Source organism: Rhopalosiphum padi, chromosome 3 (assembly GCF_020882245.1).
Source record: "Rhopalosiphum padi isolate XX-2018 chromosome 3, ASM2088224v1, whole genome shotgun sequence".
Classification (NCBI taxonomy): domain Eukaryota; kingdom Metazoa; phylum Arthropoda; class Insecta; order Hemiptera; family Aphididae; genus Rhopalosiphum; species Rhopalosiphum padi.
In genome coordinates this window covers 5,959,501-5,975,327 of record NC_083599.1, presented here as the reverse complement: position 1 = coordinate 5,975,327, position 15,827 = coordinate 5,959,501, and the positions used below count along the sequence as shown (strand labels likewise).

Here is a 15,827-nt window from a genome sequence, read left to right as displayed (position 1 = left end):
TAAAAGCTCAAACCACAAAAGTGTAAAACTCGTTTTCAAGTAACCGAATGATATGATAAATTCAAATATGTTTCAGAAGTTTTATTCAACAACTTAGATAATCAACAGATTGGCATGAGTTAGGATTTTGGTAAAAAACACACAGGATCAAATCCTCTAATAAGAGTATATCATCACACTTTCACTAGCTTATCATAAATTTGAGTTTAACTGAAAAAATCTTCTATGTTATGTTTTAGTTTTAATATTAAAGTGAATTGGCTTACTCAATAAAAATTAAAATTGAGGATATTATCTATGTCAATATATGGGTTTGTTCAGTTTTTTCTGTTAGATAATAGTAATAATTTTTAAATTGTAATATTTTATATATTTACATACAAATTTAAATATTGTTAAAGAAAATTTAACTTACAAATACAGTCACACATATGATCTCAATTTGAAATAATAATATTCCAGTTAATTCAATCGAATATTAAAGCTAATATCACAAGATTAGTTTTGCAGCATGTTTCATAGAACAATATTATGCTTTGATATCCTCCAGCATAACGTAATATTTAAATAAATTTATTTGTGTTATAATTCATTAAAAATTTTTATTGATATTTTTAATGGTAAATATAAATAGTTCAAGCTATTATTTCGCTTAATTGGCGTTCTATGTCTTTTGATGATGTTGGTTCTATGCTCGAGGTTTTTAATACTAAAATAAATGAATTAATCCACAAAAGTGTAATATTTTAAATACTAACTACTTAATAGTCCATTCATTAAAATGTGTCTCAGCTTTTAGCAATACATGTAATTCACAATGTGTTATTCTTGAAAATGTTAAGGAACTAAAATACCTTGGCCTAATTCTAGACTGTAGGTTTAAATGGGATAGTCATATCAATTATTTAAACAATATTTTACGTAAATTCTTTTTCATTTTTAAAGAAGTCAAATATGTTTTTAATAATTCATATAAAATAATTATTTATTTATCCTTGGTACAATCAGTTTTTACTTATGGTATAGCAATATGGGGAGGAACTTACAACAATCATCTATCTAGATTATTAACAACTATAAACTGCATTATTAAATATCTTCTAAATCTATCATTTCAAACAAGTACCACGTTAATTTATAAGGAACTAAAAGTTAATGATTGTAGACATATTTTTAATTTTAATACACTAGTTCAACTTTATAAAAATAATCATTTAATTATTACCTTTGATCATGATCATTATACAAGATATAAACATAATATAAACATATGCCTACCTAATTATAATAAAGTATTTGGTCAAATGAGTGTTTTATATAACGGTCTAAAACTGTGTCAAACCTTAAATATAAACATGAGCCATTTTAGTAATTTAAAGTCATTCAAAAATTATGTAAAAAGTCTTGATCTGTCTATTATTTAATTAATTTATTAGCCTTAATACTATGTTTTTCAATATAATATATTTTTGTTTCATACTCTTATTTTATACTCTGTTAATAATATTGTATATCTATACTTTGCTACTTCTTAATATTAGATATTACTTATTTATTTTTATGGATTAATTCTAAGTTTATATAATATAAGAACCACTCTCCCAGCACAAGCTTTGCTTTTAGGGGGTGCTGCAATTAATTATTCTATGTATTTATATAATGTATCTCTTGTTGTTTTGCAAAATAAATATTATTATTATTATTTAAAAACACTCACCAAGACCACTAAATAATACCATTTTATTTTAAATAAAGAACAATGTAATATATATGACGAATATACTGTTAATCAATTTTTATTTAGTTCGAATACATTGTGGTCTAACTCACACATTTCAAATAGTACACAGCCTAATGTTATGTACAGATTCTATATTATAATATATGCATATAAAGGTATTAAAATGTCTATAATAATACTAAATTGGTAACAAATCTCAAAAAAAAAAAAAAAACATTTTTACGAATCAATATAATATTATATTAATAACATAGTGAATTGTAACAAAAATGTACAGTAAGATGCTAAGTATGGCAATATGAAATAAACAGCAATGACACGTATAATAGTTGGTCAATGGTGGGGAGAGGTACATAATAAAAAACTGTTCGGCACTTACTGGATGGGACACACATAACACATTTTTAGTTTTAAATAAAATGAGATATACATCCAAAATCAAGTAAAGCCCACTCTCTATAATAAAATTAATATAGTAAAAACTTGCATGTAAAAAATAGGGGTTGACTGGAGGGGAAAAACATAATATATTATAATATGGGTGTTATATCACAGATGGCGACGATATATAAACAATTAAAAGGTAACAACATTGTATCGCTGAGTGGGATATAATAAAATGGGCGGAATTAAAAAAGACGCGCCACTTAAGGACTCGACTAGACTTCAAAAACAATAATAATATTAAAAATAATAATAGTAGTAATAAAAAACACGTTTTAAAAATTTCCCTACTGTATATATTATAACAATACAGTTGGAACTAATGGAAGTCTCTGGTAAAGAAGTTGCAACAAAGTTAAATTGTTAAATTGTGTTTAAAGGTAACCAACAGTTTTATTTCTTATCAGAATAACAATATTACATCTGACATTGTAGTCTTGATTATAGTTATAATAAAACGTATATAAAAATTTTAAATTTAAAAAGGTTGAGATTGTGTTGCACCAATTTTACCAGAGACTGAACATTTTCACACAAAAATACGAATAAAACAACAAAGGTATACATATTATAAATGTTTAACGATAAAACACGATATTATAAAGCTATCGGTGTGTACATTTGGTAATAAAAAAAAACTTAACAAAATTAATTAACACAAAACTGACAGGAGAGTGCGCATTAAATGCACTTATCAACAAGTTCATACTTTAAACAACTAAAAAGCTCGATGGGAAAATTTAACATCTATAATGTATAGTGTATATATATATATATCACTATTCTATGAGTATAGCATTCTAAGCGTATAATAATAATAATGATAATAATTTAATAAAATATGCAAAATGCAATTTTACAACATAAATAATATAATTTTTTCATACTCGATATAAATTATTTCACATTCTAACATCATATTTCAAACACACTATTTAATCCATTATGATATTGATATATAAATATAAAATTGGAATTAGCTTGGTAACAACAAAATAGCCGAGAAAATAATAATGCCTAATGTATTATATATGTATACTTATGTATTAAAAAATAATAATAATAATAATTGAAAACTAACTTTCAATATTTAACAAATGGTATAATAATAATTAGGATACGACCACACTCACATGCTTATATTAAATAGCCTATATCAAATAACATTTATTCAAAACCAATTTTATAACATAATATAAATATGAACTCATTTTTAAAGTACTAGTTGAATATTAGTTAAATTTTTTAGAATCAAATACACTCCAATTTCGAATCATTTAAAATCATCAACCTAATATCTTAACTCGAAACTCAACTGAATCATAAAACTAATAAACACAATACTTAACGTTTCAAACTAATAAAATGGAGAATTTGAAAAAGCAATTTGTATATTATACTCAAAATAATAAGTTAAAAATGCTTCACACGCTAATATGTATGTTGTATGCCCATAATGAACACACAAGTGATCAAATATAAGTATATTAGTATCGATCCATTATGTTTAATAAATCACCAATATAGAATAATATATATCACATAGAACTCTTCTATATATTTTTTGATAAAATGTAAATTATATTATTAAACATTTATAAACCAATTGCAAATATGGAAATAGATGAAATAAACCGAATATTATAAAGATGTATCTTAAAAAAATTAATAGGAATCATAGAAATGTAATTATAAAATATAACAATTAAATAATGAAGTGGCGATTTACTTGGTGTTCCGATACCAATAATACATTAATTATAAGACATATCATATCCAACAGAAAATAATTATTCTTAATTTAAAAATTATTATAAGTTAGCAGTATATTAGTAGTTCAACACTAATTCATCATTTTCTGTTGCATTTACAATATACATACACACTTAATAATAATTAAGTACACTTTTTAGTTTTCAACTAATATAATAAGCTATCAATTATGAATAACAATATTTTTTATTGACTATACTTTTTTATATACAGCCTGTAATTAATAAAACACAAAAAAAATGTATTCAGGAACATAATATAAGATTTATAATTCTACTCAAATTTAATTTAATGGGCAAACATTTCTTAAGATTAGAATTAAAAATTGTTGAACACATTTAGAGATATTGTAATGTAAAACATGGTTGGATTAAAAAAAATCTAACCAATAAATTGTTTTTTTTTTATATAATTAGTATAAATTACTTAAACATTATCTTCCGTAATAAATTATGAACTAGTCAATCAAGTCTATAATCCACAATTAATTATTTTTAGATAAAATACTGGTATATTTCATTTAATACATTGGTGATTTACTCTACAGCAAAAATTTCTTTGGTCTAATATTATGCTTTTTGTTTCTGAAATAGGCTGTTATCACTTACATGAAATAGAATAATATTTTTAAATACTTAAGTTGCACACATACTCATATTTTTCATTTATAGTTAATACTGTACTCAATATTATATGCAGGAACAGACAATAATTGTTTATGAAAACCCAACTCTATGTCAGCAATGAATACTTAAGGTGTAATTATTATTTTATTACAATAAAAAAATATATACCATATAATATTATGATAGTAATATTTTAATAATTGAAATAGTTTAATATATTTAAAAAAAATTTGTACTAGAACTATTTTGCATACTCAAGTACTCATTAATCAAAAATAAATCAAACTTGGATCAAATTTGTTAGTTAAATTTGAGTACTCGTGCAACCTCAAAACATATTACAATTATTAACTAAGTAGTAAGTACCTATTGTAAAAATCCAGGAACAAACATTTTATAATTGTCGTGGATTTAGTATTACAAAAATTGCTTATTCTTACTTACTAAATAAGTAACCACGGGTATAAAAAAAAAAATATATATGTATATAACTAGTAGACTTGTAACTTTTGAGTTAAATTGCTACTTGCTTTAAAGAATCCTAAAAATAAAATAAAATTATTGTTAATTTTGTAATAAAAAATATGATAACATTACCAACAAATGCAACATAATTAAATCAGTATTATTGTATTAAAAATTTTTTATGTGAATTTATTAGGTCACGTTGACCTGTGGCACTTCAGCAGGGTTTTAAAATTTAACACTTAATAATTCTGATATATTCATATTATTTTTTGAATTACTTACACGCCATCAAAACCGTAGACTTCCAAGACTTTTATTTCAAAGTCACGACTTTTACACAGTGGTGGATTGTTGAATGTAGAACAACTCTCTGTTTTTCCATACCGAACGTTTTCATCCATCCATATAGCTTGGCCATCGCTGTATTAAGAACATTAATAATAAAATTAATCATGATAAATTTCAAACTAGTACTTAATACTTAAATAAAATAACTAATCAATAATTTTACCCTCCGCCAATGGTTATCATTTTTTGATCAGCTGCCATAAACAGCTCATTAGCATGATGTACATTATCAACTTCCATTCCAACCCATGGGTATTTTGCCTTACCAGGATATAGACTGAATATAAATGTCTCACCAGTACCAAAATAAGCTTGTCTATTCCCACGATCATCCTTTTTATTTCTCTCGATCCACTTTGAAGAACAATATGCACCAAAAACCTTAAAAATAAAAATAGAATATTTAAGAATTGTTTAACAGTCTAATATATTATTTAGTGTAGGTATATTATTTTATACTTCATTAGTGCAAGTTTTAATTAGTAGAAGTGTTGGTTCGTGGTGTTCAACTCTAACATAGAATGTAGTCAAACTACAGCCATGCTCTTCAGTTGTGTAAAGAAGTATTGGTTGGTACATTGTTATCCTCACCGGTAACCAAGACCATAATGTGAACAGCTGGAATTAATTAATATAAAAATACGTTATCATAAATATATAAAAATACAATTTTATTGATTTTAAATAAAGTTTAAGGTATGTAACCATAATGATGAAATCAATTTATAAAACTGATAAAAACATGAATAGTAATTCAATGATGAAATCAGAAATCAAAACACAATTAAAATGTTGGCTCTAAATCAACTATAATGTCAAAACAATATATTTATTCAGGTTTTAACAACACACTTAATAAAAAAAGTAACATAAATAATATCATACACAGTATTTTTACCAATAATTTACACAACAAAAGTACCTAATATGTACTAAAAAAATAATTGTACAAATTGTAAGTACATTTTTCACTTAAAATGTTGATGTTGTTAAATAATATCACAATATCTTGGAGATTGACAGTAATACTGCAATGCAATAAACAAAACTAAATTTTTTTATTTCATGTAATAATGACAATTTTATAAAAAAAATATTATCATGTTATGGCATAAATAATTCTGATTACAAGCTTTGCCTTGATTTTTTTTCAATAATGTACAATATGATATATAATTTAATTTAATACTTTAACAGAATATATTTAGTAATAAGACAATAAAATAAAAACTATTTCATAAAATAATATTTGCTTTGTCAGTAATTTAAATTACTTTTAAACATCTCGTGCAGAATAAAATATTTAAAACATATACAACTTACTAAAATTAAATAATAGTTCATACAAATTGCATTGAATAAAATTAAACATGTAACAATTATTGTTAGTAAATGATAAATTTACAAATAACATCAATCAGAAAAAATAAAATATTGATTATTTTGATTCAACCTTAGTGATAGTAAAAATGTAATGAACAAAAATTATGGTGATTATAGCCAGGTATTTTTTTGGTATGTGTATTAAGAGGACATTATACGCAATACATAAAATATATAGTACTATATGTGTTACGTTGTGTGTTGTCTCTGTCTTACTAAAGTACATCATAGGAAATTTGCATTCGGCAGAACATATTTTATGTTTTTACTTTAATATTGAAGTCAATTTACCTATTATCAAACTTAAAGGTAAGAATATTATCTAGAACATGGCATATGCTTTTATTGATGTTATCATTTTAAAGTTGTGCTAAGTGCACGTGGACTCAGTGATTGCGGTTGACCGTGTGTCACCGGACGCCATATTGGAATTTATCATCGCATGTGCATCCTGAAATGCGTAAGTGTGACGCACTTAGGAATAGGCCAGAAGGGACATGAATAGTAGGTCGGGGGACACTGACTATATAAGTGGGCCCTGGAGAGGACTCCGATAGACGTGATTTACCAGAGTTAACGTAAGCACCTTCACGTCAGTTTACATCAGAATTTAGTCATTTGGACTTAGAACATTTTCAATTAAAACAATAAACGGCACTTAGTAATATTTTGACACTTTTTTATTTCGACACGACCTGTGTTTCGACAACCAGTTGTTGGTCCACTACAGTTGTAATATTTTACATAGCTATAACTGCTATAACTCACTTTAAAATGATAATATTAATTAAAGCATATGATATGCTAAAAACATAAAATGTGCTCTGCCAAACACAAATTTCCTATGATGTACATTGTACGTTAATAAGACATAGACAACACATGTGGGTATAATGCCATCTTAAGTAACATAGAAAAAGTATCAGTCAAATAAAAAAAAAATAGAAAATATTAAGCCATGAAACCATGAAATACAATAGTCAATTTTTTTTTTTGTCAATAAGTGTGATATATACAAATAATTCCTTAAATACAAATGTGTTTCAAATTATTCTGATTACGATGAAGTAAACTTAATTTTGCTCTTCCCCTAAATGAGCTTTTTTCAACCATTAACTATGTTTGTACAATTTTACCTATTTATTTCATAATTTTATTTTATTAGACTACCTACTATTGCCAAAACTAACTAGGTAATAATGGAATTATCAATAAATGATGAATATCTGAAAAAATAATTATTGGAATACCCAAATTTTAATTTTATCAGTGATAAATAATAATATACAAATACAATCAATAACATTCCTAATGATACCATTGGCGTTCACAGATCTCTTTTAAAGATTTTGTAGAATACCTCCCCTGAATATTATTTTAAGCATTTAAAGTTCAGATAAAAAATATACACAATTATTTTATAAAATGTTTAAATAAAAAACTAATATTTTTACGTTATTTGTTACTTAGTTTTAAGCCATGCACTATTAATTGTAATACAATATTATTATCATAAATTCATATTTATGAATAAACTATTCATGAATATTAAATATCTTATGTTTATGGCTGTATTAAAACCATATGGATCTTATGCTAGTATATTTACTATTCTCGGAAGGAAGGCTCTGCGTTTAGAGTACACAGCTGTAGATTCTGTAAATACCTATGAATAGCACTAAATCAAACCATTAATGAGAGTGTATAATTAAAAATATTTAGTTTATAAGAAATGTGCTTACATAACATCAGGTTATTTCAGAATTACTGTTTTTAATGTAGGTATAAAAATATATAAACACTCTCCCTACCCACACCCTACCCAATAAACTAAATTTTAATGAAAACGGTGTCACTAAATTTATGTTAGTAAATTTGTTTTTTATCTTCTTAATATATAAATTTAATATTTTTTATTTTTTAAGCTTAAATTAAATTCACGCTATTTTGGATTTATAAATATTTTTTTAACAATTTATTTTACTACAAAATTTGAGCCCCAATAATAACCAATATATTGAAAAAATTGTCGTAAGATAAACTTTAACTAGTATAAACTAATTAAGTTAATACCTCAACAAACAATTCCTTACATACTTAATCCTTGAACAAATATCAAATGCAAACATTTATTTTCATATGATAAATTGTAATATTAATATTTATAAATAAATCTAAATTCATTTATAACATACTTCAATTATAATTTTCTAATGTACATTTATGGTAATTAAATAAAAATTGTAAATTTATCTATATACAGTGATTACTTAAGTAATTGGTCTGTGTAAACATATACATAGATAACACTAAATGTCTAATATATATATATATATGTATAAATTCTAATTACTAAAACAATTTAATAACAACACTGGAATTAATCTTGCAAAATTAAAATTTAAAAAAATAAACTAAAATATTTTGCTTAGGGCACCACTCTAGATCTAATTTCTAGAGTTTTAAAATCATAATTATAAAATATAAGCTAATTGCATGTACTCAAAAATATAAAGAATAAAGCTTGGATAAAAAATAATATAAATTAATTTCAAACGTTCTGCAAAAATAAATAAATAAAAATGTATAAAATATCTGAATTCAGCTGCAGTTTAAATAATAAACTTACATCCTGATGATTAGCTATCAAAGATCTGATATTGTTAATTGGATAACTGGCCATCGTGGAAGCCCGAGGGCTTGGTGAATGTTCTCCCTGAATGTCAGCATAACACACACAAGTTTATTACCAAATGTTATGTTATTAATAAAATGCAAGTATGATTCACTATCATTTGAAGATTTTAATAACCAGATTGTATTTATTATAATTATTTTATATATTTTAAGACTAAAAACAACTATGGAAAAATATAAGATTGAACAATACAAATTAACTTAAAATAATTAAATTATTAAATATAATAGTTTTTATAGATCTAATCACATTGTATTAAGATTAATGAAATTTATCAAGTATACTTTTCATGTAAAAATAGTGAAATAAACATTATTTTTAGACTAAAAATTAAAAAAAAATGTGTATGCATACAACTAAAAAAATGACGATCAAAATGGTCTTTTTAAAATAAAAACTAAGATTTTTTTGACCATAATAAATTAATAATCAAATTGGTATTGTTTGGTCAATTGAAAGTATTTTAGAAAAATAGAATCTAGATGAATTTTTGGAGTTAGTATGTTTACTTATAGACATAAAGTATAAATTTCTTATAAAAATCATGTAGTTTTGGGCGTATAGTATCATTTTACAAATAAGAAATTATTATTTTTACATACATATTATTATGTTTATTATATAGCTATGTTTTAACAATAATATATATATTATTATTTAACAATAATTTAAAAACTATAATAGAATAAACATAACAAAATATAAAAATACTTATACTTATATGGTATATTATTATTTTGAAATAAGTTTGTTATATTTTCATAAACACAGGTTTGTATGTTGTTTATGCTAAAATATGCACATACTAGTAAATATGTAGTAAAAAACCTTTGATTGCCATACAATCTTATAAAAATGAAAAAGAATGGTTTTTAATTTATAAAAAAACTTAATTACATCCTAACATTTATTTATTTAAAACTTGTATGAATAAATATAATTTTTTTATTTATTCATGCAATTGCTTAAAATAGACTGGATGGGTAGTACCATTTAATTATATACATTGATTGATTAGACTTTTAAAATGCTGATATTTTCAATTAGAATTAGTTTTTGATTATTATCAAAACTATTAACGTGTTAAAAATAACTTAAAAAGAATTAAAATGCTCTTTAAATATGAAAAATGCATGATTATGCAAAAATATGCCAAATATGACAAAATCTTAGAAATATGCAAAGTACCTACCTATAGATGAAAATTGAAATTAAATTGAATTCTGTCACCTTGAAGTAACTAACTATGCTACTTAGTATTTAATATTAAATATGCAAATGTATGAACATCCTGTTTATAAAATTAATTTACAAAATAATAATAATTTTTTTATCAAACAACACTCATTGTTTTAAAATCTATTTAGTTCTAAAAAATATTTTCTTTACATAATTTTAATTTGAAATAAAACACATTTTTTTATTTTTATTGTTAACATTTTTTAAGTTTTTTTACTTCTTTGAATGACAACAATCACTTTTAATTTCATATCCTGAAGCAGAATATTTTTTGGAATATTTCGATACATAAAAATTAAGTTAATAAATATGTCATAAACTCATAAATATTTAAAAGAATGTCAGCGCATTGTTTGTTTTCTCTCTCTAGCCCATGTGCAACATAGATAAAATGCAGAACCTTTGTATTTAAATAATCATCAAGTAAAATCATACATTAAAAAAAAAATCGATAAAGAACAAAATTTTTGATGGTATGACATTAAATTTGTCTAAATATTATCTCAAAATAATTTAAACATCATTTAAATTTATAACATTTTTTTTAATTTTGAAAGTCAATTATAAAATCAAATAATAATAAAATATAAAACAGATGCCATTCCTTCAAAAAAATATACTTTATAATATCTATATATCATCTATAATTTTTGTAATATGTTATTTTACTCTAAGATTACTCAAAAATCATAAAAAAAAAACTGGAAATTATATAAAATAAATATTTTCAAAAACTTTAATTGATTTTGAAAAAATGAGTTGTTTGATAAGAGAATAGTGCGGTATATGATGACTACTTGAGTAATTTGCTAAAATAATTTTTCAGTAGTAATTTATATATTAAAAATTGTTATTTGACAACACTATAATTTTTATACAGTAAAAATAAATTAACTATAATTATGATTGCTGAAAATGTAACAACCCTTAGTCAAATTAATACTAATAACGCAAAAAGTTATGAAAACAATACATAATGCGACTAAATGTAGGTAGGTACCTATAAATGCTATCTCAATTTTAATATGGACTATATAAGTTTCATATAGATTATATAGATGTAATAGGAAATTGGTAAAATAGAATAAACAATAAGTTGAGAATATGATTAACAGTATTTAAGAATAACCAAAGAAAAGTAATATGCAAAAATTATTTAAGTATTTTGACTCTTTCAACATACATAGATAATGACTACTATTTAAAAATTTTCAGCAATTATAAGATTACTATTTTATTATACAATCCTAATAAATTATATTATGTTTTACAACTTACCTCACGAATAGTAAGTGTATGTGAGGACATCTGAATATTCATTTGAGATTGACTAGTAGGTAAATTTTCACTAGAACAGGAACGATTTAATTTATTGGAACCAGATAAAACAGCTTTACTCTTTAATATCATCTCAGTTTTTACAAAAACTCTATGAATGTATGCTGAACTTAAACCTCGAATTTTAAATGCTGTTTTAAGCACTTTCTGTGGATTTGCCTAAAATAAAATAAAAATTAAATTAATTGTATAAATCTTATCTATTATTTATTTCATAAAAAAACATTGGATATTTTAATTATGTACCGGCATTTGACGGCAAAAATTCATCAAAGCCACATCTACTCCATGACTATTTATTTCTTCAGCCCAAATAGAATTACTTGTAGTTGAGTATTTATAAAAAAGTTGCAAGATAGCCATAGAAATACGATACAACACTTTTATGCCTTCGTGAAGATAACAATCCATAACTCGAACCTAAAATAAAAATATTATATGTGTAGTATAATATACATTTAAATTATCTTCATCACATTATATCTAACTAACTGCATGATGAAATGGTAGTCCTTGAAATATCCACCAAATCCAATCCATGTACATTTTTTCTGTTTTTTTTATTGGACAATGTTTCCCGATGTGCCCCACAGCAGATTTCTATAAGTTATTATTTTTAAAATTAAAAAAAAAACACTTATAATATTTACAGTTTGATGAATTGTTGGTACGCACAACATGTTTTCTACATATATTTAATACAGTTTTCCATGTAACTTCATACAATAATTTTGTTTGTGTTACAAATACTAAGTTCTTGGACGAAACTAAGCTTGTTAGACTATTATAGCATTCCTCTTCTAAAAAAAACAAAAAAATAATACAATATACAAAAAACAAATTTAATGAATAGTTTCTTAGATAAAGTATGTCATTAAAATAATTATAATATTAAATTCAAACCAGGCATAAAATGTAGCAACAATGATGTTAACGAATATATAGCAGGGCTATAAGTGATGTCTGGACAAGCAAACCCCAGCACACAAACAATTCTGTCAGTAATATTCTTGCCTGTTGAATCAAGATGATGTAAATGTCTATGTTTTGACTCAACAAATGTCGGTAAAATAATTGGTTTATCTGGAAGATCTGGTATGTAAAAAATATAAAAATTATTTTCAAAAATAAAAGATTGAATTAAAAAATGTAATTTTAATTAGCATCTTAAATCAGTTTTTAAATGTTTTACTCTGAAATGTTAATAGAATTGTTTTTTTTATTTTTAGTTAAATGTAACAAAATCCAGATTAATTCATGGATAGATCAGTGTCTAACAAAACAAATACAGGCGATAGTGCATAATATACAATTTTTATATTTAAACATAAAATGAAAAAAGTTATTTTAATGTTTACTAAATACCTATAAAATATTTATCTTTTAGCATTTAAACTTAGATACCTATATGTAATAAAACATCTTAAAAAAAATATGATCATAAAATATTGAATATGTAAATTAATTATTTGAAATAACTCATAAAAGTATTAAATTATATTATTTATTTTTAAATATCTGTTAGTATTAAAAAAAAAAAAAATATTTAAAATTTAAAATTCTAAATTATCAGTAACCAATAACACCTACCCAAGAAAAGATTTAGATAAATAAATTTATCAGCATAGAATTTCTAATAAAAAAAAAAACATTGTGTTACTTATTAATAAAAATAGTAATATTGGAAAAAGCATAATTTTGTTCTTACCAGTAGACCCAAACAATTGTCGTACAAGATCCCAATAGAATCCCTCTTGCATGTTGTTACTGTTTTCAGATGCATGTTGTCTGCAAAGTGCAGGCCATAATTGAGCCCTGATAGGATGGTTGGTCGGCCAGCAGTTGTCCCGCAGTATCTTCTTGACATCCTTTTGGTAGCCTGCTGCAAGGAGGCTCTGGATGTCACTGAACGACTTGAGAGCTTGCTTCTTGGCCGTCATGGGACTGCCAGGGAATGTGGATGGCTGCGCTAGTGTCATTGGCAGTGGTGGTATACCATCCACGTTGACGTGCGGCTGATACACGTCTGCCGCAGACGACAACTCCTCCTTTGCTGTCGACAACATAGCACTGTCGGCCACCACCATGAGGACTGACTTAGGTATAGTCGTTAACAGTCACAAACTTGGTTTTTCTGACGTTTGACATCACTGCTCCTGCTCGCCTCCCGCAGCGGTTCCTGACCGAAACATGAGGGCGCGCTAGACAACGACGGACCGGCGGCAGTGGCCGGCAGGTGCGTTCATTTCACCGATCGTTAGACGGTGATATTTCACAATATCAACAGTAATTATTGTAGTCAGGCCGACGAAACGAACTGAACGTCATCCGATCGTCGTTTGCGGCGAAGAACCTCTCAAAACCCGCGGTACATTATCACTATCGACAGTGGCGGCGGCGGCGGCGGCACGCGACATTCGCCCAGCACACACACCTTTCGCGCGTGCGCGCCTGTGCTCGTGTGCGTCCCGTGGCCGCAAATTCTATGACGCCAATTTCCCGTGTTGCGTACGCGGTACGCCTTGGTACCGTAGAGACGCTACGACAATAAAAATAATATTACCTACGATTCTTCTCTCGTCGACGAAAGCCCGTTTATTCTTATCATCATATCCTGGCTATTCGTTACCGACCACGACGAAGGCCCGGTGATTTATAATATTTTTATTCATAATAATATTACGATGTTTCATTATATTATATTATATTACATTATTATAATTTATATGATAAAATTGTATATATCTAAATATTATTATTGTTAATAAGCGGCGGCAGTGGTGGTTTTATCACGACGAGACTAGACTCGACGTGATAGCGGCGCGGACAACACCTTATCTTGTTATTGATTAAATGTTCTGGTTCGCGCCGAGCAGCACTCGGTAGCAGCAGGGTCAAAGGAATAATAGGCGCCCGTGCGGAGACCTCGATGCTGATGGCGGGTAGGGGAGGGAATAAAGGGTTAAGGCGACGACGTGAAATCGGTATCTGTGCACGCACAAGCGGCGGCGTTTATACAAAGATATACAATATAGTATTATTATTATTATTATGTACTTACAATTTAGTATTTACATATTATATATATTAAATATTATGGGGTACCTAATACCTATATATATTATATATATATGTTCAACGTTATTATAACGGCTATAGATGTCAGACAACGTTATTATTATGATTACCTATGTTATAGCCGCCGCTGCGACTTTGAAACGACTATAGTTTTATTACTCTAAGCTATAGAGGTACGAAACGTTTTAAACCTTTATTACCTCTATCGATCATAAAATTATAGAGTATGAGTATACGTATACACCGACCTACCTACCTACCCGTACGCGATCGGACAACCGTTGTTTGTTTATGATGCTTTTTGGACGTACGCTGGAAAATGTTAATAATTCGGTGGGAGTGGGTAGCGACGACGTGGTGAAATTTTGTTCGGAAAATCCGATGAAAATTGTAAAAAGGATCTAACCGCGCACTGGTTACACTACCAAACACTGCAACACTTCCTTTAATATAATAAAATATCGTCACTTGGATATAATGAGATATTCTGATATTTTATAACATAATATAATATTGTACACCACGTAAAAGGAACGCGGCCGACGACTGTCTCGCCATTAGTGTTTACAATGCACATCATAATATAATAATTTATAATAATATATTATAATATATTATATTATGTATTGCACTTATTATTTTTACATCAATGATTAACATACCAGCATTTAACGGTCGTTTGCATAAAATA

The 15,827-nt window shown here is 25.9% G+C and overlaps 1 protein-coding gene across 4 annotated transcripts; it reads right to left on the bottom strand.

Moving 5' to 3' along the window:
- Positions 1 to 1,767: 1,767 nt before the first annotated feature.
- Positions 1,768 to 14,881, bottom strand: LOC132924425 (GTPase-activating protein skywalker-like). 4 transcript variants are annotated; one of them, XM_060988733.1, is made up of 11 exons: positions 13,767 to 14,881; positions 12,962 to 13,150; positions 12,734 to 12,858; positions 12,551 to 12,658; positions 12,305 to 12,478; positions 11,999 to 12,217; positions 9,413 to 9,499; positions 5,860 to 6,018; positions 5,564 to 5,781; positions 5,335 to 5,472; positions 1,768 to 5,125 (listed from the first exon to the last, which is right to left on the bottom strand). In XM_060988733.1, the coding sequence occupies exons 1-11, from the start codon at positions 14,143 to 14,145 to the stop codon at positions 5,116 to 5,118; spliced, it is 1,806 nt and encodes a 601-aa protein (XP_060844716.1). In that variant the 5' UTR covers positions 14,146 to 14,881; the 3' UTR covers positions 1,768 to 5,115. The 4 variants fall into 4 exon arrangements, with proteins under 4 accessions (XP_060844716.1, XP_060844718.1, XP_060844717.1 ...); XM_060988735.1 differs by lacking the exon at positions 9,413 to 9,499 and having other exon boundaries at positions 13,767 to 14,880; XM_060988734.1 differs by lacking the exon at positions 1,768 to 5,125 and having other exon boundaries at positions 5,331 to 5,472.
- Positions 14,882 to 15,827: the final 946 nt, after the last annotated feature.

Bases quoted from the DNA above. Each gene is read 5' to 3' on its own strand.
- LOC132924425 (XM_060988733.1), bottom strand. From the start codon at position 14,145: ATGGTGGTGGCCGACAGTGCTATGTTGTCGACAGCAAAGGAGGAGTTG. The intron at 5,782-5,859 runs GTATAAAATAAT...TTTATTTTTAAG, and splicing joins TTAAAACTTGCACTAATGAA to GTTTTTGGTGCATATTGTTC. The intron at 5,473-5,563 runs GTAAAATTATTG...TTCTTAATACAG, and splicing joins ATGATAACCATTGGCGGAGG to CGATGGCCAAGCTATATGGA.